We start from the raw sequence: 20,699 nt of genomic DNA, 5'->3' as shown, positions 1-20,699 counted from the left end.
CATACATACATACATAGCTCTCAAGGTCTCTAGTAGCAGAATGTAAATAATTAATATAATCACATGAAGATTAGCCCCCAGCATATTTCACTAAATTTACTGAAGGGGATTAGGTCAGCATTAATGCGGTTACAATAAAGGTGAAATAATTTGAGGGCTGTCTTGCTGTGGTCCAAATAATCATATCAGTTATAATGTAGTGAAGCGTACTAGATATGTACGTTAGTGCTTATGGTTATCTATAGTACTTAATAGCTGAGGCAATTTACAGTCGCTTACCGGACATAAGGGTCCCGCCATTGACAGAGAGAGACAGAGAGAGAGACAGAGAGAGAGCTGTGTTTTAATGGCTGAACAACTATAGATGAACATATAGAGGCACTAAGGTAGATAGATAGATGTATAGATAAACAGATAAATGTGAACAGAAGGCAAACATGTTGTGAAAGTCGGTAAATAATCCTTGAGCTTATCTACAGTACAGTATCTTATCATGGATGAGGCCATGGTTATTAGACTATCTCATATTCTCAGTCGTTTCCTTTGAACTCCTATATGGTAGTTTAATTGCAATATAACGCTGGAAGGCAACGGTCGGTGTGGTAGTTGAGTGATTTCTTAGGAAGTGTGAAATGAAAATGTAAAAAGAACATGAAATTATAAGAAAAATTAGGAAATTATTAGATTTATCAGTGAATTTATTTGAGAAAAATAGTACAATTAAGCTAAATAACGGTGAAATATGGAGGATGTTAAGTGGTTTATTTCAATCATGTTATTTCAAGACTTTGGTACAGAAAGACTTATTTCTTACAGTCATTCCAAGTTACATCTATATTATTTCACACCTTTTTACAGCTGCTTGTTTTATTCTATGTCACACCAATAAAGTTAATTGACCCAGATTGACTGCATGTAGGTCTAATTTTTTGTTATGAACTATTGAAGGCAGTTTTGTATCTTGGCACATACATTACTTATATTAATAAAGTCTTTTGAGAATCGTATATATACTTTATTACTTGCCACATTATTCCTTTTATAACAAGTAATATGATAAATAAATTAACTAGTACTATATAGGTCATAGGGGTTTACAAATCCGTTTTAATGAATAAATGAAAAGACAAAATATATTAACAACTGTAATACTTTTGATCATTATTAAAACTACTAATACAAATATATTCATAAATTCTTATAAATAATATGGTTTTCTAGATGTTATAATATGTGTCAATAGATAAATTAAAAGGTAAAATAGTAATGAAAAGTGACTTACAGGGTTTGGCTTTTCATCTCCCCTACTACCTGTGTCAGTCAGTCTCATGCAGTACATCTGTGGTTGTTTTGGTTTACCTCATCTCTCCTGTATCTAGAACAATTAATAAGTGAAAAAATAAGTGAAAGTAGATTTAATATACTCATAATGGCGGCTCCTGGATTATTTGATTTGGAATTACAAGAGGAAGATGCTATAGAATGTGACCAGTCTGATGATGATGCCATTGAGGTGGAGGAGGTGAGGAAGGCGAAGGGTTTATCTATGATGAAATTATTATTACTAACCCACCTAGTATTTTTTTTAAGGGTTTTTGTGGAATATTTTATATATTTGATCTTTAAATATGTTGAATTTCTCATTATTTTATTTTAATTAGAATGACTCAACACCGTGACTAGTGGGTTTTCCCCAGAATGTATTAATTTTCTTGGAGTTATATTTAGGATTTTGATAGAGTGGTTTAGTAGTTATATTAGATGAGTTTTGAACGAATTTGATATTCATTTAAGCCGTAAATTAATAGTTTCTGAGATAACGCTCCCCTCCCCCCACCCATTAATCCTAACAAAAATTAATTTTTTTTCGAGTAAATTACATATATAAAATACCTACCAACCAACAAAACCAAACCTAACCTAACCTAACCTAACCTAACCTAACCTAACCAACAAAACCAAACCTAACCTAACGCTATTTTTCTGATGAAACTGCAATTGACGTAAAATAATCTGTCACAATGCCGGCACAGCTTTCCACCTGTTCAGCTATATCTGGTTATTCCGGTCCGACTAATTACCCAAATGTACCCAAATGTACCCAAATATAGCCGGAATGAAGTTAAATAATGGTCCTACATGAATAATTCGGACTGTTAATCACTTCTCGACTAGTATTTGGTGTCAGAAAGTAAAAAAAAATTGGTAAACTTAATTTAATCTGAGTTAGGTTGGGTTAGGTTAGGTTAGGTTAGGTTAGGTTAGGTACATGCACTTGATCTATTAACTCAGATTAAATTAAGTTTACCAATTTTTTGTGACTGTGACACCAAATACTAGTCGAGAAGTGATTGGCAGTCTGATTTATTCTTCTAGGACCATTATTTGACTTCATTGCGACTACATTTGGGTAATTCCTCGCTCCGTCGGTACATGCACGCGATCTATTAACTCAGATTAAATTAAGTTTACCAATTTTTTGTGACTTTCTGACACCAAATACTAGTCGAGAAGTGATTGGCAGTCCGATTTATTCGTCTAGGACCATTATTTAACTTCATTCCGGCTATATTTGGCTACATTTGGGTACATTTGGGTAATGCGGACCGGTTATTCTGGTACTGAAAAATCAAATCTCGACTCCCGACGCATCCCCGTATTGTTCATTGGCTAAGACAAAAAACTCTTGCCCAATTATAAGTCTCCTATCGCTATAGCCAATAAGAAACTCCCACACCACCCCCCGCACATGTGCTGTAGACGCTTAAGAAGCCAACACGGAGGTAAGGAGCACTGCATGATGGGTGGTCAGACCTTCTCTGTGAGATGTAAACAACAAATGGCGACACTTGTACTGACCAAATCTAATAATATTGAAAAATTAATATCTCGGTTATCCTTAATTTCCAGCGGAAATACTATAGAAAAAAAGTCTTAGAATTGTCAAAACATGAAAAACATATTAATAACAGTGAGAAAAGACCTGTGTATGAAGAAAAATTCACGGTATCTTAATTATGTTGAATATGTGTGTCATTTTAATGCCGAGTTGATTTTTATTATCTGAAGCATTCAAGAGGTAATAAAAAGTTTTTTCCATAGAGAAAATTCCCAAAGTTGCTCCTTCTTATGAGTCAATGTCATAAAGTATTACAATAGTATATCCAACTTTACTTAAACTTCCTAAAATATATTTTTAAATCATTATCTTGAGCTAAGTAGATTTGGTTTATTCATTTTATCTGCTCTAATGGATCACTTGTATAATTTTCATCTAAAATGAAATACAGCAACCACCTGTACGTACCAATATGGAAAATCTAATGTTTAAGAGTGATAATTTTATGATAGAAAATGTGGAGTAGAACATTAATATGCTCTCTGAAGTACAGTGCAGTATGTAGAAAAACACTTTCTGATTGATTAGAATTAACTGTGATATTGATTTTCATAATAAACTAAATGAGTTGCAGTATATACAATACTGTACACTACTGTAACAAAATACGGTAAAAGTTTACAATGGTGAGTGTTATTATGAGCCACTTTAGGAAAAGAAACATAAACATTTGGAGGAATTGCAGCTTTCCTACTTATGGTTCATCCTAATTATTTTGTCATGAAGACAAACCTTGGTGGACCTGCCACCTTATTGTGCTGTGCCAAAAGACAAATGCTTCATAGACATAAACATAATTGTTCTGTACATGTGAAAAACTGTCTGCAACTTTTTAAAGTTTTTGTACCGTGTATTTGTAATTATAAATTGTTTCTTAGAGTAATAGCTGACAATAAATAATGAGGTTTTACATAAATTTTCGTATCACAGTATTAGTTTTGTGTCTCATTCCCGCATTGCTCACCAGCAACTACTTACCAACAATGATTTAGTATTGACCTGTACTGTATATGAAAAGTTCATTGGCAAGGTTGCTTAGCAATGGAATAGTTTCTGCACTGGCTAACAAGTCAACAGTTTACCCCTAAACGTGGCGGCAATGTCGTCTCCGCCAAATTTCCTCGTCAGAAATACCTGGTACAGTACTACCGGTATAGAAAAAACAAAAGTAGGAAAGTTACTTTTATTAATATTTGAAAGATATTTTTATAAAGTGGTTAATATTAACATGTAATATTGCTAACTATAGTATGGGTATTAGCTATCCTTAAAACAGTTCATCCACCCTGGGAGAACTATAGAGGTACAGTAATGGATAGAGGATTGTCTCCTCAGGCACATGCCTCTGAAGCACACTGCATTTGTCCACACCAGTCCCCTCCTTCCGTGGAAAACACTTCATCACATTCTGTACAGTACAGTGTATTACACACCCCAGGTGTTTCTTGACTTGTGAAAATAATATATTTGGTTCTCGTGAGTATTAGGAGCACCCGCTTACTTCACCTGGTGGTTAAACACCCTAATTACCTGCTGCGTGGTAAAGTGGCCAATTCATATAAAATAACTACAGGTGCATAATTTGCCAATCATATTAATGCTGAAGGAAGAATAAGGTTTTTTAGGTTAGAATTTGGGTGTTTAGTCATTAGCTGAAACAAGTGGGGGGGGGTACATATTCTTCATGAAATCCTATTTTTGTTTTTTAATGATTTAATTCAGTGACCTGTATTTGGTACAGCACTGTTACTCTATATGTTTTTGGTGTGTGTTCTTTGAATCCTGGAGGTGTTGGCATTAACTGTACTGTAAAAACTACATTTGATATACGCTAACTTACGTAAACTCTCTTTGTTATGTAGTTATATGATTAATATACAGTAGTTTAGATACAGTACTGTATTTATATTGGTGATTTATTCACAAGTACTGTACCTGTAATAGGAGATTCTTTTATGGCTTTCTTAGTAAAATGTGTTTTTATGGATACTAAGAGACACTAAATTTATTGTTTCATCTTTTCAGAGTCAGTATGAGCAGGGGCCTGACATAAATGCAATCCTTCAGTAAGTATCATTGAGAAATTGGTTGTATCCTTGTAGCTATAGTTGTTGAACATGTACTGTAGTCTTATATTGTACCCTTTTAGAATTTGCATCCCTATTATGATTGTCTAATCTGTTAAGTTTATGGATTTTTATTAATTTTTCTGAGTAGTGGGCATATATTTTTTTTATGGATTGTTATTTGTTGGTAGTAGGCAGCAAACAGGGAGGTATTGTACTACTGACTGGGGAAATATTGGGAGCATAATGTGTTTTCTAATAGTACACCCTGCTGCCATATGGCATCACGAAAATTGTGACCAAGTCCCAGGTTACTGATCTGACTGACTTTCTGCCTCATTTATACACAATTGCAGGGTCTCAATTGTTTCTCTTACTTTGACAACACAACATATGCATTATTGTCATTTCTCACATTTGATGTTTTATTTTATTATTTTTTTCTTTCCATTTCTGTATTTATTTATGGTGCTTTTTTTTTCACCCCCCAGGCACTGATGTGGATCTGTGACCTGTGCCTGGGTGGGCTAATCCCCATAAAATAAAAATTATAGTAATAATAATTCTATACATTTCCTCAAGTTATCCATTGCTTTTTGTTCTGATCTTTCTCAACATTGTTTAAACTGTTGTGTAAAGAAAGGATAGTACTGTACTGTGTTGTACTGTACTGTAATAATGTTTTGTATCTTTAGAAATCAGATTTGTAGTTCTATATTATTATTGACCTGAATTCAGTTACCGTTATTTTTCATCTCTTGCAGATCTGAGGGTATAGAGACATTGCAATTGTCAGACAGCACTGTTAATCCTGGGACGGAGAAAGCACGACCATCAGACTTTCAACTGCTGAAGGTTCTCGGCAAAGGTGGCTATGGGAAAGTCTTCCAGGTACATCAGTCTAATTTACTGTAAATCAGTGATATACAGTGTAGTATTCAAGACCACAACCAAGACTATTCACAATTTTAGCCTTTATGAATCACCTGAAGGTTAGCCCCTAGGTAGTTTTGGGGTGTTTACACATCAGGTTGGTCAAGCTGGGTGGGCAAAACTTCTGAGGAGCACTTGAGAGACTAATCCTCAGGTACTTCATAAAGGCTAAAATTGCAAATGGTCTCATTTGTGGTCTGACCTACATAACTGCTGTAAATATACTTTACAATGCACAGATAGAATCAGAAAGTTTTAAGATAGTCAGTGGGCAAGCAAGATGCAAGGTTGTTGAAATGCACGTGGGAGGCGTTCATCTAGCATTGAACTGATATCAGATGTTGATACTTAAAAAATGATGAAAATTATCATCATTAAGGTTTTCATAGTAAGTGTGTGTGTTCCTCCCCACATTCAAGATATCTGGGCTGCCAATTGTTAAAACCCTTGTGCACATACAGTACTGTATATGTTTGGCTGAGGTGACATATGGTGTGTTTTGAATTAAATGCTGCCTGCTTGCTTACTCTTAACAAATATGAATGCAAGTGTCATGTGGAGGGGATGTGGGTATAAATAAGTGCTGGGAAAGGTAATGAAAAAAGGAAATGCGTACTGTAGAATGAAAAAGAAAATTATAACACGATCTTGTCCAGTTGAAAGAAAGTTCAGGGGGATCAGCAAGTTGTGTTAAAAAGAGTGCTTGTTGCCAGAAATAAAAGATCATTTGGAAAAGAAAAATCACGACCCCTCTCTTAGTAGCCATACTTAAGCTAGCTAGGTGATTGAGGCCATCTTGTCAAATGCATGTACACCCACCCAAAAAAGTGCTGTCAGTCCTCTCTTCCATCCATGAACCCTGAGATTCCTGTACCTTTGAATTTGAGACATCACACAATGCGTCATCTATGGGCCTAACACTGTGTGATGTCTCGGATTCGCAGGTTCATGAATCTCGGATTCATGGATGGAAGAGAGGACTGACAGCACTTTTTTGGGTGGGTGTACTGTATATTATTTACACTAAATTGTCAATAGAGAATTTACACTATTTGAATACAGTATATTTAACTTTTAAAAGTTAATGGTGATGAAAATGATGAAGTACAGAATTATATAACCATTGGTGTATGTTTGTTTTTAGGTCAGAAAGATGACAGGTGGAAAAGGTGGAGGGAAAATATTTGCCATGAAGGTTCTGAAGAAGGCGACAATTGTGCGTAACCAGAAGGACACAGCGCACACAAAGGCTGAAAGAAACATCCTCGAGGCTGTCAAGGTGAGACTGAGGTCATATATTAGGTTACTTCATATCAAAACAGGTCAGGTTAGTAGTCAACACAAACAAACTCTGTTGATTATTGCAGAGTATTACATTAAAATTTTCCTGGTATTATGAGAATGCTTTAATGTTTTTCTTATTCCAGTGAAGTGAATCTATTAAATTTTTCATTTGTTTGTTAGTGGTAATACCTATTACTTGTATTTTTTTCCTTCTTTATTTGTTATAGTTCTACAACATTTCCAGTAGAGATGTGCCGAAGTAGCAGTGGTATCGGCTAATTTTGGAGGTATTGGTATCGGTGAAAAATGTGCCGAAACCAGTCGATACTTTTATTAAACATATGAAAGTGCAGTAATTTGAAATTGCATTAATAAGAAAATTAAACAAATTAACAATCATACAGTATCTATTGTAGCAACTGTCCAGACCAACATGGAGATATTAATAAACTCAGTACTTTTACTATGAGTAAAATTCAAATAATAATTTTAATAATTTCCTTTTTTTTCAGTGTAGAACTAGAATATTGATATAAGAATTTGAGAAACATTTTAGTGTCTTTAAGTTAAAGATCTTTTAATTTTTAAGTTCCCCCTGTACAGTATACTGAATACTAATAAACAAAACTGATAATAAACTTGTAAGACTAAAGAGTCAAGACTCAACATTAGGCAATAATCACAATATTAATGTTCTAACTTCTAGATCAACATACACAACTACATATATAAATTAATCAAGAGTTGGCAACTGTACAACCCACAAGTGTGGACTGAGAAACAGTGTTGTCAACTTAGTGCTATTAACAGCAGAATGAGTTTTAATAACTAGCCAAGTTCAATACATAAGTAATGAACACGAGCCTAAATTAATAAGTTAAATTAACAAAGGAAAGTTAAGACTTGGCACTAAGCAATGATTCATGCCAACAGGTTAGTAGATAGACCTGTCCGGTATGGGTGAGTCCTCTGATATAGAATGTATCGGTATCGGCTTCAGGATTAGTATCGGTATCAGCCAGAATTTTGGTATCGGCACTTCTCTAATTTCCAGCTCCTTCATATCAACATTTGGCAAAAGAATGAACAATTAATTATTAATAATTTTCTGTACGTATTGAGACAACATATTTTATACTTTTGTGGTTGATTAGTCTTTCTTTATTTTGTTCTTTCTTATTGTTCCTTTGCCATAGAGTAAGATGAGGCTGTGTCTGTTGTTCCCTAAGAAAGTAATTTCCTTTATATATTGTGAGAAATACATCAGGGGTCATAGTGAAATTTGGTTGACAGCTTTTTGCCATGAACACCTACAGTACAGTAGGTCAAGTTTGATAATGGTTGCTTATGACTTTATTTTACTCACCAGCTATGACCCCTGTCTGGCCTAAGAATATATCTGGGGCAAAAATGACGTTTTAGTGATTGTTTAGCTTATTTCTTAATTTTTTTCTTTCTTATAAACCAGCACCCATTTATCGTGGATCTGGTATATGCATTCCAAACTGGTGGGAAGTTGTACCTCATTCTGGAGTATCTGTCTGGTGGAGAACTCTTCATGCACTTGGAAAGAGAAGGAATCTTCATGGAGGACACTGCATGGTCAGTCTCTTAATTGTGGTTATACAGATGGTCCTCTACTTACCAACAAGTTACGTTCCTGAGGCTTATTTGTAAGTCCATTTGTTGGTAAGTCCAACTTTACTCTTGTAGATACCGAATATGTTGTAAAATTATATAAAAAAAAGTATGGAATATTTTCACAGATGTAAAGTAATGTCTACACGGTAAGCTTAAAAGATGAAGCAAACTCACAAGTCCCTTTCCTAACATTCATAAACCATACCACCTACCCTTGTTATGTTATTTAACGGTTGTGCTACTTCAAGCAACAATTGTATACAGTATTATCTAGATTTAAAAAAGCAGCTAAAACCATTAAGGAAAAGTTACATGAAAGTTTAACACACCTGCCATTTGCATAGCTGCTGGTTGTGTGGTCTCAACACTTGCCATAGCAACGTAGCCCAGCTCGGACGCTGCCTCTGCCAACCCTTATCAACAGGATTCCCACACTGCACTCCCCTCTTGCTCTCCGCTAAGTCTGCTAACTCTCGCACACAAAGAAATGTTTATTCCCTTTATGTTTTTGACCTTATGATAGGTTTTTCTTTTTACATATTTTTTTCACATTATGTATGAAGGATTGTGTGTGTATGTAACTGAGTAAAAAAACATATAAGAAGGTTAAGTACAGTACAGTATATCTACCCAAAAATATGAGTTGAAGAATAACCATAACATTACTTACAGTCGGCCTGGTAGAGAGAGGGCTTGGGGATGTGGCTAGAGTGACGAGTCTAACTTGGCAACAGTGCCACCAGCGAGATTAATAGATGCAAACGAAAAGAAAATTACTGTCTGTAAATCTTCATTTGCAAAAATTATGTATAGATTTAAAGTGACATATATTGTGACTGAAGTTATGTTCTTCTCGTAGCAACATAAAAAAAGAATCTCGGGGCAAGCCCAGGATAAGGGAGCTTGCTGGTAAAGTTAGCCTACCGCGAGCATGTACTGGGTAGTGTTGTTGAACGTAAATGACTCGCAGACAGCACTGTACTGTATATGTGGACAGGGTTGTTCGTATCTCTACAAGTTCGTGAGTCAAATGTTGGTAAGTAGAGGAGCAATTGTATAGTGGTATAGCATAGCTTAGCTTATCATCTCTTGTCTCTTAACTGTACTTCTCATGCATTAACATAACTTTTGTGTGAGTAATTAAACAAAAGTGAACAACAATTAGTCTTTAGCTGGCCAAAACATTTTGAGTGAGTTAGTCAGGTTAGTATTATTGAGAGTTTACTGGTATACAGTAGGTAAAAATTATAGCAAATTACATACAGTATTTATTTTTTCTCATGGACAGCTTCTACATATCTGAGATCATCTTGGCTCTTGAGCACCTGCACTCTGAAGGTATCATCTACAGAGACCTGAAGCCTGAAAACATTCTTCTCGATTCATATGGTCATGTAAAGCTCACAGATTTTGGACTTTGCAAGGAGAAGATCCAGGTAAAGCCAAACTCTAGACCTTTTAAATTATTTAAAACTTCTTAAATTGCATAAAGGTGTTATTGTTATGATTCCTTTCAGATGTATCAGGACCTTTAATTGTGTACTGGATAATATATATATATATATATATATATATATATATATATATATATATATATATATATATATATATATATATATATATATATATATATATATATATATATATATATATATATATATATATATATCACTGCTGTGTTTGGCAAATTTAATATGGTGGATAACTAAAGGGGAAATCAGTAGCTACATGAACCATTTTTGTAGACTTTCTATGACTGCACCAGCTAATTATTTACCCTCCATTTTTTTCTTTTTTAGTTAAGAAGGGGACCTAGTCCACTCATTTCAATCAGGTTAAGTTTCTTTTAGATCGTGTTCTCTATCATATTTATACACTATTCTGGCCCCTTCTCTTCTAGCTTCTCACTGGAAAAATCAACCATTTCAAGCCTTGTAAAAAATTACTTAATTTCACCCAAACTTTTGTGAATACAGTGCAGTACAAGTTTATATATGTAATCAATTTTGAATGAAAAGTTGATCCCCTCAGTTTGCCACGAGGCCCTTTTTGTGTTTTTATTTATTTATTTATTGAAGGTTTTTTTTTGGGGGGGGGATCTTCAATAGCTAGTTAATCCCTTACCTTCCTCTTTTTTTAGAACAACTTTTTTCTTTTAGGATGATTCAGTAACACACACCTTTTGTGGAACAATTGAGTACATGGCACCTGAGATCCTCACACGCACTGGGCATGGCAAGGCAGTAGATTGGTGGTCCCTGGGAGCACTAATGTATGATATGTTAACAGGAGCGGTGAGTCAAAACACTTTGTTGTACTGTGTAGTTTACCGTGATATATGTTTAGTTTGATAAATTTTGGCTTTAAGGTGTCTCACACTGAGCAAAGTTAGTCATATTACTCCTGGGTGATCATTTCTGATTTTTTTTTATTCCTAACATAGGTCACTGTGTGAATAGTTACAGAGTACTTGTGATTTAGAGAGTTTTAAATACTGTATAGTAATTCATTCCGTTAAGTTGTATAGAATTGTCTTTTGTGTGTGATTTTTTTACTTTTGTCTTTTTGTAGCCTCCATTTACAGCTGAGAATCGTAAGAAGACAATTGAAAAGATTCTAAAGGGCAAGTTGAACCTGCCTCCTTATTTGACGCCAGATGCACGAGACCTCATCCGCAAGCTGCTGAAGGTAATGGTAACGTGTCTGTGTAGATGTGTCATTCTGGGATGTGGGTAATAAGAAGGAAGTGTTGTCACCAAAGCTTGGATGTGTAGGGGCTATTTTTTTAATTTTCCAAAGGCTTCAATCCTTTACATATTCTCCAATAGGTCTGATGCAGAGTTGCCTGCCAATAGTACTTGCATAAGTACTTTGCAGAAAAAAATTACCTGGGATAACTCAGAAAGGAAGAAAAGTATTGATGAAGTTACATATTTGGATGGGGAACAGAATGTATAAAGAGTTTTTTGAGATATAATTAAGCTTTGTTAGGCCATAAAAAGTAAGTCCTCCACATCCCCACCCAGTGTTTTGTTCAAGATGACAAGCAAATATTTGGGCTGGTGATGGTAACTTCATGTATTGTAAAACAGATTATGGGGATGCCACTTGTAATACGCAAGGAGTTAAATTCAGAATTATTTATTTAATTGGTGGTGCAAGTTCGATGACTTACATTTTCATAAAACAATCTGTAGGAGGAACAGGATTAAAGAAATTACTTCCATTATATCTACTGTATTATGACCAAATGAAATTGTTTATTCACCTGAAATGTAATCTGAATCCCACAAGAGGAAAGTACACAAAAATCTGTTTCCAGTAGTCTTATGCAAGTACAGTAGTTGTGAAGAGAATCATCAGTTCTGCATCATCCTCCAAGGTGAACAGTAATGTCTTGTTGATGCAAGGTCATTGGTTCTGGATTGTCTTGAAGAGGGCAAAACCAGGCCAGGGGTCAACGAGAGAACATATCCCATCACCACCGTGAAAGCATAATGGTAACAAACCACTTACACAAGAAGTCTGTCAATGAGTTCTTGACAGAATGTACTACCATTCTAAGATGCTCCAACAAACTGGTCTTATATTGTCTGAACCTGTTCAGATTTTGGTGTGAGAAGTTCTATGGTGAAGTGGAATAAAAATAAATATCACACCACTGTGATTCATAATGCTACAATTTCGCTGATGCATTCTTGACCACCCTAATCTCCATGGTGCTGATATTATTATACATTACAGCGGCAAGTTAGTCAGCGGCTTGGAAGTGGATCTGACGACGGTGAACCAATCAAGAGACATCTGTTCTTCAAACTTATCAATTGGGATGATGTGATACACCGCAAGCTGGAGCCTCCATTTAAACCTGTTTTGGTAAGTATTTTTTCTACTTGTTTGCTTTCACATTTAGGATTGTGTAAAGTTTAGGTCTTAGATTAAAAAAAATGCTTTATGTATACCTGTGTACCATTTATTTAAAAAAAATATTAAAAAATTTGAGACAATATTAATTTTAAACTCTTTGGCATGTATTCCTTTAACACAAAACTCTTGATATGCCTTTATCATGAGAATATTTTAACCACCTTATTATCCTGTTACTGAAATTAAACCTATTCATTGCACCTGACTTGTCACTTCATGAATAAGTGGAGTTATCCTGGTTAATTCATGAAGATGTTCAAGCTAAATGATAATCATTATCATCATCATCAACTGATAAAGTCATGCATATGTAGGACCATCCCATTTCCACTCTGAGAAATGGTCATTAATTGTAGTGGCTTAAATTGTATGTGGGCAGTTGTGCCTCTGTTTAGTTTGTAAAATAGAATTTCTCCTTGACCAGTGGGAATAATAAATTAGATACTTATTGCCAGTTATGAGCATGATGCTCAGAAAGAGTAGTAGTAGTAGTAGTAGTAGTAGTAGTAGTAGTAGTAAAAAAAAAAAAAAAGTAGTAGTAGTAGATGCCTTGTGAAGGTAGACCTAATTCATAAAGGATTGCTGCCTCATATGTGTCTCTCCTGTGACAGAGTGGAGAGGATGATGTCAGTCAGTTTGATAGTAAGTTTACTAAACAAACACCAGTCGACTCGCCTGATGATAACATGCTGAGTGAAAGCGCTAACATGGTCTTTGAGGTATGTTAAATAGTTTTCTCACAAGTTTTACCTCATTTGTAGTTGAATGGATTCTGATAGTAGTGTATTGTACAGTATCTGATTTTTTATTTATTTTTTTTAAATAGTATTGTGTAAACCATGTTTTTGCATATAGTTGTCCTTGAATATTTTTGTGTGGTAAACCTGAATCTGTCCACAGGGATTTACTTATGTAGCACCATCTGTATTAGAAGAAATGTCTCGTCCAAGTGTGGTGAAGGCACGGTCTCCACGTAAACCTTACACGCCTAACTCTGGTGGTCCATTCTCTCCAAGAGCATTGCAGAATCCCTTTAACTTTGCAAATGGTGCTGATAGTTCGTCATCCTCATCCGGTCACTATGAGCAGATGGATACAAGCAATTCCATCCCTCCCTTATCACATAGTCAGCAGCAGCAGCGGCAGCAACACGGCCAGCAGCAGCAACATCACCGGCAACACCAACAACAGCAGTCAACATGGAATTGGAAACATTAACCCCATGGCATTTAGGAAGTCATTCTTGGTAGCTCCCTTCCATGCTGCTCTTATTTTTTCCCTTTTCATAACATTTCGCTTGAACTGCAGTATTTTCTTCCTGCAGACACATCCAACGCTTCCTATTTTTGTTGGAAACTGTTATGGAGAGTAAAAAGAATTGCAAGCATCATGAACATTTAATGTGAGTGAGAGAGAAAGAGAGAGAGAGAGGAGAGATGGTGGTTTGAGTGTGTATATCTTTGTTTTTTTTTCTGAATAATAGTAGATGGGAAAACTGTGTGGAGAAGAATAGGGACAGTTGTCGTTTATTGTCATATATATAGCATGAAAAGATGGTAATCTTCAGATTTAAATGCCCATTTTTGCATTCTCTGGTTTCTTTGGGTTAATATATCATTAATGTAAGTGACTAAGTGGGTAACTTAAGTGTAAAGATAGTTATCGCCACCTTCGATACTTATCATAGCATCGTTTGTAGTCTGTGAGCCATTTTAAGTATTTCATGTACTGGGCCTTACACATACTCTTAAGATAGCCTATACGTATATACATAATGAACTATGTTAGTCGCATGAGGGTGCAATGAAGTTCCTTTTCATGATCACTGGTATATTATATACAGGGTTGATTTTTATTTTATTTTTCCATTAGAAGTCTTCTTACTGCTGCTAACATGGTCTAATCATCTCACTCTTCCTAAAACCTATGCCTTTCTCAATAAAACCTCATCTTCTCTTGTGAAGCCTCATCAATTAGGTTTCCTCTTATGATAACCCAGATGCTTTGAGTCACAAGATGGTGGCAGGTTTAGTTGTTGCCATACCCATTCTGAGTTTGATGTCTTAGTTGCATTTTCACGCCGATTTTAAATATGAGTCGATAATGTCTTTTTATGTATATGTGTGTGTACTAGAATTAGGTGTGAAAATAGCAGCTAATACACTCATCTTTGCTGGAGCGTTGTGGTGTGTGATGACGAAGACTCTCAAGGCATTGAGTTAGGAGCTGTGCTCTCCCCTTGACTCGGCTAGCTCATGTTAGATATAAGCTAGCTCAGAATAGAAATATATAATATATCCATTAAAACACATTTATATATTATACTGTATACTGTATATAGAAACTATTCATTTATATGCAACTAGTTTCATATAACAGTTTATCTTAGATATGATATTGATTTTTTTTAAATTTAGCTCTCCTTAGCATGTTTTTGTTTTCATAATTGTGCCATTAAGTATGGAATAATTGGATTTATGGTATTGATTGGGTCAAAGTTAAACTTTTTTGCCTCTTTCACAGCTACCATTCTGGCATGCCTTAAAAGTTGGTGGAGATAGTCTCCAGCCAGTCTTGATATTTGAGCATAAAGAATATTATATAGACAAGTAGTGGCTGATGAAAGCTGTGTTGTGTGAGGGTGTGTTTGAGAAAAATAAAAGTGACAAACTAATGGTCATAAGCTGCATCAGTGTGGGCTAGTCAGAAAATTCTGTCAGTCTGTCTCAACCAGTCAGGTTTGGTATTCAAAGAACCGGCTGATGCATAAAAAACATTGTTACGGTTCTTTTATTAGTTCACTGCGTAGTTTGTAACTTCGGGTTTTATTTACAAATCAAATAGTTTATTAAGTTTGAATGGGAGAATTTATTAATATAGTAATAAAATATTTTTTTGTTTTCTTAGTTCTCTGTTGCTGTTGTTGTAAAATTATGCATTGATACATAGAATTTGATTTTAACACCTTCATATGCATTACATGCAGTTTGTTAGCTTATAATTTGACTGAAATTATATAGATATGATGATAATTTTTGTTAACTTTTTTATCATAGCAGCCCACAAGTTGCCTGGGCTTATTTATTGAGTTGTGGAGGGTGTAGATATATTTGTATATAAATAATGTGGTTGGTATTATACTTCAGATTGTTTGGGGATATGTACTGTGATGAAGCTGGGTATCCATTATAGTGACAAGGCACAATTTCCAGAACCCAGGGCTACCACTTAATTTTTTATAATTTAATATTTATGAAGAAGATTAGGGATATATATAATCCCAGGAAGAAAAATGGATCAACTCTGTGAGTATTGTTTAAATATTAAGTTAACAGAAAGCTTGATATGTCAATGTATTTACTGTATTTTGAAAGCTTAGCTAAGGGAAATTTCCCTGGCTTTGTGAGGTCATAATTGTCAATTCCTTGATCAGCTGGGTTCATTTATTATAAATATGTATTTAATAAGTCTGTAAGTAGAGCACTTATTAGCCCGAATTTACTAGTTCTTCCAAAACGTGGCTTGAGCAGCACGATGTGACATCTTAGTAAAACATGCCAAGACAGCAAGGTTTTACCTTTGTGGATGTGTTATACATTTGCTTCTGGTGAGTTAGGACTGAACAGGACATGGATGATCCAAAATTTTTATTCTTTGATGTTGTCCTCTGCATCATTGTTTATTGTAAAGAATAATAATAACACAGTTACTATGCAAATAATGTGCTATATTTGAAAATTGATCCTGAATTGTCTGTCCTTGCTCAAATTAATCTCATCGAGGTTAACCTTATTTAAAACATGGCTTCTAACCTCTAGGGTGCTAAGACCTTAACCACCAGGTTTGGTTGAGGGGTGAGCTTTTATCAGACAGTCCAGTACAGTTTGCCATTAATAGTACAGACACCATTGTGAATTTGCTTTAGTTTTATTACATTTATGGAATAAATTATTTTATGAGTAAAAGTGAAACTTAGTTCAAATTATTTTGAACTAATGGTGATCCCTTAACATAGTTTTTACTTTTTTTTGAAGTAGATAGTCATTATTAACTTTTCTTGAAAAGCTAATTAGAATTGAACAAAGTAAATTTGGAATATAATGTCCTTTTTATTGTTATTATTTAGAAAATACCCAAGGTATTATTTTCTCTAAAATTTGAATCCAATATCAGATAACTTTTTAGACTGATTAATTGTATATAATATAATAAGGACTGGGCTTGGCAAGATACATTTGGATGTATCAAAGTTCGAAGAATGTTACGATTTGGATTGATCAAGTAGTATAGGCAGATTAGAAAGGTACAGTACATGCAAAAATGGTGGGGATATATTAGTAAAGTATAAGTAGTTAGATCAGATATATATATATATATATATATATATATATATATATATATATATATATATATATATATATATATATATATATATATATATATATATATATATATATATATACAAGGAACTAGTTAGGTTTGGGAATGAAGTAATGCAGTTTAATTATAATAAGTGTGTGTGTGTGTACATACACATGAAATTTTTGCCAACTAAGCCAGAAAAACAAAGGTCTCCCATTCTAAGAAAGACAATGGTATTTATATTTCAAGGAAAACTAAGCTATACATATATAATAAATCTTATATCATTACATAATTACCATTTTTTTATGACCCCTGCCACCAGCGGTACAGCAAGGGGATCTGTTTGTTATGTTGAGGACACTGTGATGTCAACATTTACATTGTGTTCAATGGACAAATTTGAAAGTTACTACATGTCTTTTATACATAAAGAATATGTGATGTTGTGGAGCAAAAAAAATATAAAATAAAAACTTTTTAACTTTAGATTTGTATGATACATGTCATAGGAGTACAGTATGCTTTTAAAGTTTTCATAGATTTAATAATTTTTTATCAGTTGCATTCATACTAGATATGTGCATTTGACATTATGAAGGAGCTTAAAGAAATTAAGGTCAAATTAGAGTTTTCACATCATATTACATAATACAGTACTGTACAGTACTTTTGAGTGATGGTGTGCAGTTGGATCAACTCCAACTGTGTTCAGTGAATTGGTTTGAAACGGTTAAAGGTTACATAAATAATATAAATCTACTTGAGATTTGTGGAGATGATTACCTAATTAACAAATATAATTTTGATCTTTGCATTTTTCTTGCTTGTTTCTGATCTCTTGTGAGCATTTAGTTAACATTTCTTATGTTGGGGAGATATTTTTATAATTTAGTTAATGTGCTACTTTAAATATAAACTAAGAAAAATTACAAAATCTGTTCCTAGTAGGCAGCAGTGTTTCTCATCTGTTATCAGTTTTAATTGCAAGTTGGATGTTTTCAAATATGACTGTAGCAGCAAGAATCATGAAGTGCCTTGTTTTTAATAAATATCATAAATAATAAAAACTTTGTATTCTGAGATAACTTATATGGCAGTTGTGAATGTATGGATGTAGTTGAAAATAATGTATATGGTAATCTTGCACAAAATGAAACGTTTTGGAATTGTTTTAGTGAATAATTTTTGTTTCCCATTTTATAAAGTGTCTTACGGTGCACTTTGTCTATCTGTTACAAATGATTTTGGGTCAAAAGCTTTTGTTCTAACCAGCAAACAGTATGTTGATCAGAGTTTATTAAGGAGTAACTTTTAGGGATGAACATAAAACAATTGAGCTTGAGATCGAGTGTGTGAGCCTCTGTGGGCTTTTTTGTGCCACTTACAGTATTTATATTGATATATAAGCTGTTGCTCACCATCTACCTGTGGCTCATGCAGTGTTTCTATGCCACAACCTCAGCCATATAAAGGTACTTTTATGCCAATCATACACAGTGTATTATTTATCCAGCTCCTACTCATTACTAGTTTTAATACTTGCTGGTTATAAGCTGTCATGATCAGTGTGTCAGAAAGAATCTTTTAAGTTATCTACCTATTGTCTGATGATTGGGAGGTCTCTGTAGAATAGGCTTAGTGATGTTGGGGCTTATGTATAGTTTCATATACTTTGAAGGCTTGGGATATTTGGCTTTTTGATACTCAAGAGATTTGGCCTATGTAAAGATGGCCAGCCTGTCTGGGCAGATGGATTGTGATATGTCTTGCAAAGACACAATGGCTAGCATGCTTGTCCTTCACATAGTGCTGTTATTATTCGTGTTCATTATTAGGCTTGGGTGTCATACATCGCTCACTTATGTTGGCAGTTTAGTACATTATAGTGTAACTTTCACGAGCTACCTAACAGTTTTGTGTCCCACAACTCAAAGGTTGACTAACCAGTCACTTGAAGTGGACTAACAGGTTTATGTCTCACAGTTCAAGGGTTGACTAACCAGTAACTTGGAGCGGACCTAAAAGCTTTGTGTCCCACGACTTAAAAGGTGACCAGTCACTATGAGCCGAGTACATAATCGGATCTTCCACATCTGTGTAATTCAAGTATGATTTATTGGAAAAAAAATATTGGCATAAAATTCTTGTGTATACTGTACTATCAAGGAACCACAAAAATGGCCAGTTTCTATTTTGGTGGAATTCATGTGACTATTCTAGTTTCTGACTTAGTGTGTGGCTTAGTGCCATTTCAGTAAGAGTAACAACATTTTCCATGATGTGTTTGTATCATACTATATGCAAGAAGTTTATTGCTCAAAGTGGCTGATTATTTTTCCTCCAAAAATTACTAATCATCATTATTTCTTCAAATTGTATATGATGCCTGATGCAATTTTATTGTAATTATTTTTTCTTTGGCTGTACCACGGGGGGACATGGGGGGGTCCCGTTTCCCTTGCATCAAACGGTTGTGCCTTTTTGTGAATGAATAATGTCTGTGTAAATGTCTTGAATGCATTGTTTACTGTCATTTTTTTGAATGCATAGCAATACTAGTGTCTACATGCTGCTCTTTTTAATTTGAGAATAATAAGCAATTAACTGATATTTCTTGTAGTAACATTGATAATTTTTGTAGCATTTTCATGAATCCAATGTAGCCCCTGGATCTAAAAAAGTTACTGTAATACCTTTTATTTTGAAAATTGAATCCTCTTATAGAGTTAATGTACTTTTCATACTTGTCCAGTTAGCTAAAGGAATATTTGTCAATATATCTAATATTATTGTATTTAAAGTGTTGCTAATGCTTCAATGTCATATTAACTACTTGAAGGTTTTAATAGTCATTAAACCATAGATAGTTTTGTATGCTCATGTCCTTTAGCTGCTGATTAAAATGAAGGTGATATGTTTTATACAGCGGGATGACCTGAGCACAGAACATAGATTATCTTGAGCTATGCCAAATAATCATGCAATGCCTACTCATCACTTGGTACCCTTTAGTGATGTTTCTTCATCCTCTGCTGTGAGCATTAATCATATCATTATTTACTAAGACGGCTTGTTATTAGTCAAGTTATCGCTCACTGTGAGTCCAACACCGGATCAGTCTTGTAATAGTAGTGACTTTCCTTGTGGATGGCAAGTTTTAGGGCAAGGTTCTGCATATGTCATCTGACCTAATCTGACTGAACCAAACCTTACCTAGCTTATTTGAACCCAACCTAACCTAGTCTTTGCCATAAGAGTAACAATAGGAAGAATTCACCATTGTTAGGTCATAAGGTATATGCAGTAGTAATGGTGGTGGAGCTAAGGAAACCACAAAATATCTTGATCGAGATAATAAAATGTATCCATGTTTACACTGAATTTGAATCCTTATGAAATTCATGTTTGTTGTTTCTTTGTGTGTGAGCGCGAGGAATTGGCTTGTCTGTGGTTTTACTAGTTCAGGGATGAATGGTGTAGTGTATGTAACTTATGACTGATATGCATTTGTTTTTGTTTTTATATTATGGGTAGAATTTTTTTTTGGGTATTAAGGATATTAATGGACACTACCAATAATATTA

At 34.4% G+C, this 20,699-nt stretch overlaps 1 protein-coding gene across 2 annotated transcripts; it reads left to right on the top strand.

The window, feature by feature from the left end:
• Nucleotides 1-576: 576 nt before the first annotated feature.
• On the top strand, nt 577-20,489 carry LOC121859740 (ribosomal protein S6 kinase beta-1-like). 2 transcript variants are annotated; one of them, XM_042356701.1, is made up of 12 exons: nt 577-593; nt 1,285-1,522; nt 4,925-4,965; nt 5,730-5,856; nt 7,043-7,177; nt 8,651-8,784; nt 10,112-10,259; nt 10,983-11,117; nt 11,395-11,511; nt 12,568-12,699; nt 13,362-13,469; nt 13,651-20,489. In XM_042356701.1, the coding sequence occupies exons 2-12, from the start codon at nt 1,430-1,432 to the stop codon at nt 13,966-13,968; spliced, it is 1,488 nt and encodes a 495-aa protein (XP_042212635.1). In that variant the 5' UTR covers nt 577-593; nt 1,285-1,429; the 3' UTR covers nt 13,969-20,489. The 2 variants fall into 2 exon arrangements, with proteins under 2 accessions (XP_042212635.1, XP_042212632.1); XM_042356698.1 differs by lacking the exon at nt 577-593 and having other exon boundaries at nt 1,263-1,522.
• Nucleotides 20,490-20,699: the final 210 nt, after the last annotated feature.

This window comes from Homarus americanus, unplaced genomic scaffold (genome assembly GCF_018991925.1).
Source record: "Homarus americanus isolate GMGI-L3 unplaced genomic scaffold, GMGI_Hamer_2.0 scaffold27231, whole genome shotgun sequence".
NCBI classification, from domain to species: domain Eukaryota; kingdom Metazoa; phylum Arthropoda; class Malacostraca; order Decapoda; family Nephropidae; genus Homarus; species Homarus americanus.
The sequence above is the reverse complement of the archived record's forward strand: the minus strand, read 5'-3'. Positions and strand labels throughout refer to the sequence as shown.